The 9919-nt window shown below is 37.4% G+C and overlaps 1 protein-coding gene across 4 annotated transcripts in view; it reads right to left on the bottom strand.

Moving 5' to 3' along the window:
• Positions 1 to 5033: 5033 nt before the first annotated feature.
• Positions 5034 to 9919, bottom strand: part of cfap221 (cilia and flagella associated protein 221) — a 28346-nt gene continuing 23460 nt past the window's right edge. For all 4 annotated transcript variants that reach the window (XM_015358562.2, XM_015358566.2, XM_015358564.2 and 1 more), the window contains exons 18-25: positions 9741 to 9848; positions 7937 to 8101; positions 7527 to 7685; positions 6790 to 6890; positions 6060 to 6155; positions 5663 to 5773; positions 5402 to 5464; positions 5034 to 5195 (exon numbers count right to left, since the gene is read on the bottom strand). In XM_015358562.2, the coding sequence (XP_015214048.2) occupies positions 5063 to 5195; positions 5402 to 5464; positions 5663 to 5773; positions 6060 to 6155; positions 6790 to 6890; positions 7527 to 7685; positions 7937 to 8101; positions 9741 to 9848 (936 nt within the window). In that variant the 3' untranslated portion in view covers positions 5034 to 5062. The remainder of the gene's footprint in view (positions 5196 to 5401; positions 5465 to 5662; positions 5774 to 6059; positions 6156 to 6789; positions 6891 to 7526; positions 7686 to 7936; positions 8102 to 9740; positions 9849 to 9919) is intronic.

Here is a 9919-nt window from a genome sequence, read left to right as displayed (position 1 = left end):
GACGCGAGACTTGGTGCAAGTAGGGCTGTTTGTGAGAGAAGAGCGGTGTTGGAAAATAAAAAGCGACACTGCGCTACCGGGCGGCCGTCTTGCGTTCATCAGCTCACACTCACAGCACAGTTTTTAAATTTGTATTCCGCTTTATCGATGACAGAAATCCTCCGCGGTCGTGAAGTTTCATGCATATTTATTTTATTTTACTTATAAAGTACTGTCCTCTAACCCTAAGAATCCAGTCCGAAGTGCAGTTTCATCTATGGTTGGACTTTTACACATTTTGCATTGCAGGTATTTTATCTGCTACAATGGAGTCTCGCCTCAGGGTTGATATACCCGAGGTGGAGGAGCTATGAAATTCATTCTTCGACCTAGCCGCCTTCCCAGAAACGCTACACTCTAGACGCTCACTAATCTCTCAATGTTTATTTTATTGTTAATATACTCTATTTTACATCTAAAAAGACAACATTATTATCGATTTACTTTCTGTTTTGCTTCATTCCGCGGTTTTATTTTCACTGTTATTACTCAGTATGCAGTTGCTATGATACCCCCTAAATCCACTACTGCAGAATTCGATAAGTTTGATGAGCCCAAGAACGATTAACTGAAAGCACCAAGTCTGAGGATTTACGGGAAGAAGTTTTCGAGAACTTACTTTTTATTTTGCACCTTTATCGTTAATAAAATAGCTTTTTTTCTTTTAAGACTTTTGTTTTAACCCTTTACCTGAGGCATACGGCCCTCGATATCAGAAGGGATAAATGCCACCTTAGTCGATTGTTTAGCACGTACCACCTCCAATGGGAGTACCAATCTGTGGTTTTTGCAAACAGGTTAAGAATTATTGTCCTCTTTAATTCCACATCATTTCTTAAGCTTTTGTCAATCAATGTCTGTTTTTGTATGACCTCATTGTATCTGACTTCCTACCAGAGATGCAGTATAGATCTCTTAGCTCTTTGTATTCAGAACTGTTAACCAGGAACAGTCTTCCAAAACCTGAGTTGTACATGACTGTTGTGTTTCCGATAGCACCACATATTCAAGTATAAATACTCCTGCCTGAAATGCAGAAGTACTTACATTTGATGGAATGAGGCTTCCTTATTTTTGTACAATAAAGAAGTGCTCCATCTACGAATGTTTTACACACAAGAGTTGTGTGAGTCGTAAACAAGCTACTCAGCCATGTTTTCAAATCTGACTTCCTGGCTTCTGTTTGTAACTTTCCTTTGTGGTCCTATGTGCTTATTTTTCTGCAGCTCCATAATAAGCATATCAAGTGTGAGAGTACGGGTAAAGGTTTATTCCATGCTGAAAACAAAGGAGGAATGACGATTCGGCTGTGGAGCCTTCTTCGAGCATGAGAGTAACCTAGTTCAGGGAGTGGAGTGGGTATGAATATTCTACAGTCAGATCTGCAGTTTATGAATATGTACTTTGCAATACCTTGCTCTGGGCTCATTAGCAGGTCTTTCACACGTGCTTCTCCTCATAGGATGTAGAATAGATCTGATTGCACTGTCACTTTATTCCTATCTACACACTGGCACAACAAAGGCATCAGTGCAGGAACGGGCTAGCTTGCATTCTGGGAAACACTGGCCCTTATTGGTGCGATATAGCCTCCTGCAGCACTGCTGACGGGATTTCTACAGCACATTAGGCTAAGGAAAATTCCAAGATCCTAAAGGACATTTTAAAAGCTAATATGGGAAGCAAAGTAACTTGAACTAGAGGGAATAAGAGTTGGCATATACAGGGATCATGTCACTAAGATATATAGTATTCACTGGTTCTTAATGTGATCAGTGCTCCAGTGAAATTTCTACAAGTACATTTTTTTCTCCATGGTGTTTACCTTGTAGACTATAGAAAACCAGGTGTCTCCTGGAATCCATCAGCTCTATCATGGTCTAGAAACAGGACATATACATCTGGTCTGGATTTGCACAGAGCTATTGGCTTCAAAGGATACAGGATGTGATCTCACTTGTCTGAGCATCACTGGAACAATTTGATTAACAAATTCAGATGTTTTTCATCAGAGAGGCTTCTAAGGGTTCTCTTAACACTGGCTACCTAATATACTATGCAGGAAATAGGTAAACAAAAATGTCCTCTCACAAAAGACTGCTCCTGTTGTTTCTGGTAGTTTGTTTTTATGTCCCTGAGTGAGTGATTAATGCAATATGTAGTCCTCGGTGTGCTTCTGATCCTGAACCTTCAAGTTTCTAAGCATAGATTAAATATGCAGATGTAAATTATATGGATAACCCCCCCCCCCCCCAATTTATTCATACTCCTTTCAAAATACACTAATAAGCACCTACTGTATTGAAAGCCACGCAGGGAACCTGACAAAGAACGTACACAATTGTATTGTGTTTAATACAGCAGAGAGCTCAAGTACGACTGGTAGAAGGAACATCAATATCTTGGATGATGGCATAAAGAAGAAGGAAAGACTGCCACCATGAGGAACATAAATGAACTGCAGACAGAGCAACTTGGAAGCAGCAAGCTCTTAGTTAAAAAGACGTTGAAATGTCTCAACACTTTGCTGACACAACCATTATAGTAATATTCAATTGTTACCTAACTTAAAATGGGTAAGCTATTTGCAATTGCAGGTATATATAGATATTTTTTTTAAACAATGAAGCCCTAGAACTATTATAACAACATTAGGAAGGTTCCAAATAAGAGGAGAAAATGTGGCCCGTCTGACCTCTTCGGTTGTTAGTAAAAAATTTGATCCCAAGATTTCATTCAGCGTTTGTTGAAAGAAGCCAGGCTATTGGTTTCCACAATGTTTATGGGCAGCTTGTTCCAGACTCCCACAACCATTTGTGTAAGAAGGTGCCTCTTGTTCTGTTTTAAATGAGGTTCGCTATACTTTGCTCTTGTTTCCTCTGGGTTTTCAAATTGGACGTTCACTGAGCTGACATTGATGATGCCTTTGAATACTCAAATCAGGTTCCCTTTTTCTTTTGTCTTCCCTGACTGAGACTAGGAAGTTTTTAGCCTTGGGCAGTGTAACACATTCCTTTAAGCCTGGGGAGGTATCTGGTCACTCGTGTCTGTACTGATTCCAGGATTGTTTCAAAGTGGTGACCATAATTGAAAACAATATTCTGAATGGGGTTTAATTCATTGTTTGTACAACTTTTATATACCATTCTTAATTTAAAATCTACACCTTCAACGATACAGCCTAACATTTTGTTTGTCTTTTTTGTTGCATCTCCACACTGTCTAGATGAAAAAGCCATCATAGGCACACTTGTCTTCAGGCAAAAGGCAAAGACTGGATGTAAAATCAAGAAATTAATACTACTTATTAAGATTAAGAAAGCTCAATTAAATACTGATTAATAGTACAGAAAAAATAATGAATGTTAATCCTTAAGAAGGGAATTTTTGACAACGATTTATTACACTGAGTTTGTCATAACGGAAGGATGTCTTTACAGCAGTCCTCCATTCAGCCACGAGATGGTGCTCTAACACAGACAAAAATTTCGTATATTTTTGGGTTTATATTTCCGTTGAATATGTATCTCCATAATCCCGTGTATCTAGGTGCACTACTATACAAGACAACACTTCAAAGTTACCCTTAAATGTGAAGACATGTATATTCACACATGCCACACCTTGTTGTTTAATTGCTGTGGGAAGTGTGGGGGAGTTTGACTAGTTGTTTCAAAATGACTGAAAGAGCTGTGGGTTGAGTAGCACTGGTATAAAGCACTTCAGTTTTGGAGGGCAACGTTAAAATCGTAGATTCTCCTAGAGACTATAAAACCAAATGGTGACTGCCAGTTTAACATACTGTAGGCAGCAGTACACCTTCCAGTGCACTCCACTGCAGGTCAAGTGCAACCAGCACCTTAACTGTTCTATTGATCACTGCTAATAATTAATTAAAGAAACAAGGAGTTGGTTACAAAACGCTCCAATGGAGTGCAAGCGTTTCAAACTGAATAGCCCTTATTCTACAGCATGCAATATGGCTATACAATAAATGTACTGTTCACTGCACATTAAGAAAAATAATTCATAATTTAATCACACTGTTGACACTTAACAACTGAATATACATTACTGAGCAGTTATATACAGATCATGTTAGAGCAGATATGTTGATATTTCAATTTTTGTGAGAAATAACGCTCCAGCTATAAAACTTAGTGAAAATACAGAATGTAATTTCAAAAGTACAGGTGGATGCTGCACATTGGTGGTGGTGGTGGAGGGGACACCCCATTACCTGTAAAGCGCTTTGAGTGGAGTGTCCAGAAAAGCGCTATATAAGTGTAAGCAATTATTATTATTATTATTATTAATACTAGACAGTAGACAATCATCAGTTCCCACTAGTACACCATTTTCAGTGACATCTAATATTTACAAACTGCTCCTATTGAGGGGGGCGCAGTGGGGTGTCAGTCAGTGCTGCTGTCTCACAGCTCTGGGGTCCTGTATTTGATTCGGGACGGGGGCACCTTTGGGGTGGAGCTTGCATGTTCTCTTTTGATCATGTGGGTTTTTGCCTGGTGTTCTGGTTTCCTCTGACCTTAGTCTTCTCGCTTCAAAGTTTTCTGCCATCTTTAAAGCGTGTGTCTGTGCACCCCGTTAACGATGGACACCCTGTCCAGGCTGTAGTCCCACCTTGTGCCCTGCACGTCCAGGACGGGCTCCGGATTGCCACAAACCCTTCCAGGAATAATAAGCAGTTTTCCGATAATGGATGGCTGTATTTGTTTTGTTCCATTACTTGGAATAGACATCTAATGAGATTATAGAAGTTTTTAAATAACAATGGATGTAAACTTATTTGTTTATGTGATTTTCCTTCTCTGAAGTTAACATTATGTCTTGCATTTAGTTTTAACAAACACACCGTATTTGTAGAATTAAAACCTATTTTAAATTAGGATCTAATCATTTATTTTCTGCTTCAAAATGTTTATAGCAAATTAAAAACAATATCAGCAAGAAAGAAAACAAGAACTAAGTTGATATAAAGTGTCATATTACATTGTGAAAACGTTTAATCTTGGATGAAATCTCTGCAACCAGTCTTTGCCAACGCCTTAATTTGACTTAGCCGTGCTTGAACTTTGATTCCAAGTTTATTGCTCTGAGATTTTAGATCATGCTCGAGCTGCTGTTCTCTTAATTCTCTAGAAAAAGCAAAAGAAAAGCATCAGTAACAATACATTGAAAACATTAATTATTTTACGTTTTGCAATAATATTCCCTCATTATTAAAACGTCCCGTTTTACTTAAGAACGCTAAGACTTGAATACTTAGTTGCAGACAATGGCAATCTAGATTAAGATCTTCATCAGTAAGGGTTTGGTTAACATCTTCCTTGAATATACTCACCTGGAAATCGGTCCACTGGCAGTTAACGTTGTCAGAACTGGAGTTTTGCTTTGGCTTGTAGGGCTTTAATGAGAATTGAAGTTCGAAGGAAATTCTGTCACATTTTCAGAAGCGTCAGCTCACAACAAAAGTTTAAAAAAGACTTAAAAAAATAGTTATAGTAGCAATATGTAGTATTACAGTATGTACTGTATTTTGAAATGAAAGTTTATAGAACAGAGTGAGAAAAAATAAGTTGAAACATATGCTTATCATGCTTACCTATCATCTCTTACTGATCTTTCCTTTAGGTGTGCTGGTGGGACGCTCTCGGTCAGTGGAAATTCAGCTTTAAGCATCTCCGGAGTCAGAATTACAACTGTATTTTCAGATCTGTGTCACAAATCAATAATTAAAACAATGATCAAGCTGACTTTCCAAAATAACACAAAACATTATTTCTGTAATTACCTTAAGATGATGAGCTGTATTTATCACAGCTTGCAAATGTGTCATTTGTGTATGGCATCAATGAAATGCAATATTATCTGAGTTATTCCTCAATTCTATTCTTTCATTAAATAAAAAAAACTCATATCCTTTCTTTCTTACTAAGCTATACATGCTATTCCAGCCTGAGCTGAATGCACACATCTATATGACTGGTCAGTTTTCTTACACTTCATCAATCACATCTTCTTGTAACTCTTCTGGCAAGCCCTGTAGAACAGGAGGAACCACCACAGGAAGCAAGTCATAGCTGAAGGGGTCTGACCTTAGAAAATAAATAAATAACGATTTTAATGATTCACTCAGAGGAGCTAGGCTGTTGTTATTCTGTAAAGCGCTTTGAGAAGCCACCTTTAAGGGCACTATATAAAATAAAGTTTATTATTCTTATTATTCTCTCAATGTCTAAATATATGTCTTTCTCAGGAAGGCTTTAATTTTCAATTGTTCTACTATCTGTAAATATCTGTTCTTATACATAAGGTATAGAAAATCTGTCAGTGAGGCACTGGAGGTGTCCTGATTTTCACAGAGGCTGCCAAAAATATACTGCACACAATCAAGAAGGCTCCTAGCTTGCTACATTTAATATAAACTGAGAATTAGACTATGGGCTGTTGTTCTATTTCACTTTGAATTTCTTCATAACATTTTGGCATCATTTCAACAAAACATAGTCCTGTGACCCAGGTTTCAAATAAAGTCCAGAGCGAGTCTCAAGCTGTAGAAATCCGATTGGAAAGCAGGACTGAAGCCCAGGCTAGCCTGTCACCTACTTTTAAAATGCCTTTCTTTGCCATTCACATACTGGGATCAATAAAAGTACCTGTATTGGGATTATCAGTATTAAGAACATAGCTTCCAGGAGCTGTATGTCAGCTGTATTACAGCTGACTCACCTGCGGGGTGTCCAGGAGCTGGTCAGTGTGGGAGTGGTGGAGAGAGTACTGAGCGCTGCTGATGGGAACTTCTTCCAGGTCATCAAACCACGAATCACATCCTAGATTTAGCAAGAGCACAGACAATTGCTAGCTAAAGGCTTTTTACACATAACACACAAGTAAGTCCAAAGAAAATTACTTTGGCAACTTACAGTACATCTTAAAGGTATCTAGCCAAGTCGTATTAAACAGCTGCCAAGTAATACACAGAAAGAATATACTGTGCTCATAGTAAGACCTTAGGCTTCACTTAACTGGAATATTTTTCTAGAATTTGTATTTAGATTACTTTTTTAATGAGTCTTGCACTGAATCCACTTTGCTAACATAAGGATGGGTGTTAGTCATCACAGAATAATTAGTAGTAAGCTTGGCCTGTGTAAATTAAATTAAAAGTATTTATGAAACAGTTACATGAATATTTTTAAACAAATGTATTCCCCATGACAACACTGTTTAATAATAATGTAGATTTTAGTTTATTTAACATTTACATTTACGGAATTACATATTCATAAGGAAAATTATGAATTTGCCACAGATGTGCTAAAGGCAAACCAGACAGATGTAAACATATTAGATTAAATTCCTTTCCATTGTTTCCATGTTCCATGTTTTTTTATTTATAAAGTAGCTTGACTTGACTTTATCCATGAAGTAGCACCATCATTAGTTCTGGTTATCGGAGTCTGTACCGTTTGGTCCAGGAATTTCTTCTGCGAGCTGGGAATGTGAACCCCTGGCATACTGTCCTTGGAGACAGCATACCTCGGGACTGGGCACAGGTGGAACTCCAGGTCGGTCTCCAGGTAGGGGAGAGGCTGTTTAAAAGCATAAAGCCCTGGAACAGGATTCTGCCAAAGGAATGAAGCAAAAGCAGGAATTCACATTTCATGCTGCAGTGAACAGCATAAAATCCAAGCACAGTGACCTACAGTACAGTAATGAAACGAATCGAGGCTCTGCAATGATATTGATCTGAACAGCAGTCAAACATGAGTGTCCTGCTGAATCAATATGAATCTGAGGACACTCCAGGCACACAAAAAAGCCATTATGAATCCTAGTTTGTAGTCTGTAAATATGCTGGGCTGTTTATACTTACAAAAATCTTGAGAGGGTGACACTCAGGGGCTTTTACTAAAGCAGAGGGTGCAGTGAAGGTGAATGGCGAAGACTCTCTTTGCTCTGAAACTGTATTTTGCTCTTCCTCTAGATTCACTACTGTAATTCCAGAAAAGGAATTGGCTACTGCTGGGATCAGTTCATCCTACAAAAAAAAACAACATTTAAAACAAGAAAAACATGAACAAGCAGCTTGACAAGTACAGAAAAAGATCATTTCTGTTTTTTAAGAAAATACCGATTTTAAAATTATTTTGAAACTGAGATTACCACAAGCAGTATTATATATATATTATACTTTATACTTTGTTTATTCCACAACAGTCATTGTTATTGAAGGCTTGGGACCATGGTCAGAGTTTGAATGAAAAAGGTTAAAAGCATGCTGCATAATATAAACACTACATTTTCCCAAATATAAAATGCAACTTGCTTTTAACTGGAAAAGGAAAAACAGAAGAGCCGAAAGAGCCAGGCTCATGTCAACAATGTCATAAAATTATTTCTTGAAAGAAAACACACCCAGCATCAGAATTATAGTCTATGTTAGAGAGAAACTTTCTTTCCAATTCTTCCCAAGGGCAAAATATACATGGCTTCCTAACATTTCACAATATACAACATCTTTCTCAAGGGAGCATCTGTTTATACTAAAGTACTTATTTTCTCTTCTTGGTAGTTACCAAGTCAACAGAACACTTCTGAGTGAACAAATATATATATACAGTGCCTTGCAAAAGTATTCAGACCATTCCTATGGTGTTCATTTTGTCAAGTTACACAATGATGTATACACTCATCCATTTTTTAAACAGCTTTTTCCAGTTTGGGGTCGGGGGGTAGATGATATATACACATCTATATTTTTTTTAATGTATAAAATTATTGTTTTATACAATTCTTCAGTTTGAGCATTTGTGTTAATAATATGTGTAGCTCCTTTGTAACTACAGACTACCTGCTGAAAGGTGAATTTTTGTCCCATTCAGAACAAAATGTTTTTAACCTTGCCCAGCTGGATGATCAATTATTGATCATAACAATTAATTTAATCATTATCAAAGAGATGTTAATTGTCTTTGAAATAGCTTTATACTCTTCTCTTGGTCTGTGCCTTTATGCAGCTTTATCCCTGAGTTGTTTGAAAACTCTTTGATCTGTACAGTAAAACCTTTGCTTAGAATACATACCTGACTGAGGAACCTTACACAGGTACTGTAGGTGGATTTATTCTGAAATAAGTGTTAACCACTTCTGTTGCACATAGTCAGAGGCTACTGTACTATGTGGCTTGTCAATTAAATTTGTTTTAAAACTGTGCAAGGATCTGAATGCTTTCGCAAAGCACTGTATATTGATAAATTAAGGGACAATGAGTTAAATATATATATTTGGTTTTTATTCAGTGCTTATGTTTGATTATTGCAATAAATTAAATGGTGCACAGCCAAAGGGATTTTACAAAATGTTCTATTCACTTTTTGTTCCACAACAGATTTGTCCAGTAAATTGTTGCCCCTCACAGCTTGACGTACTAGAGGCCTAACAGGACAAGCCAAACTCTCACCTCCTCTTTGCAGGGGTATCAGGAGAATGGGCAGTGATACGTGTCTGAGTTAACCCAGAACAAATCATTTATGCTATAGATCTTGTGTTTATAAATAGGTTTTCAAGGAAAGGCATGTTTTTCATCTAAAACATCTTGTGGCACTTATGAAATTACAACAACACAAAAGGGGTGTTCTCAGACCTTCTTGATCAATATCTCACATGCTGCAATTTACCTCAGCACCTGACCTCAGTGGTCTTGCCAGGGTTTGGGGTAAATAGCTTGATGACACATGAAATACTGAAACTGGCTGATATCCCATCTGTTTGTAATGCTGAGGAACCTAGGTTTAAAAAACACAAACCTCAATTGCCAAGACAAGTCAGAAACCTACAATGTTTCATTACAAATACA

Source organism: Lepisosteus oculatus, chromosome 12 (assembly GCF_040954835.1).
Source record: "Lepisosteus oculatus isolate fLepOcu1 chromosome 12, fLepOcu1.hap2, whole genome shotgun sequence".
Lineage (NCBI taxonomy): Eukaryota > Metazoa > Chordata > Actinopteri > Semionotiformes > Lepisosteidae > Lepisosteus > Lepisosteus oculatus.
This window is presented reverse-complemented; position numbering and strand designations above follow the sequence as displayed.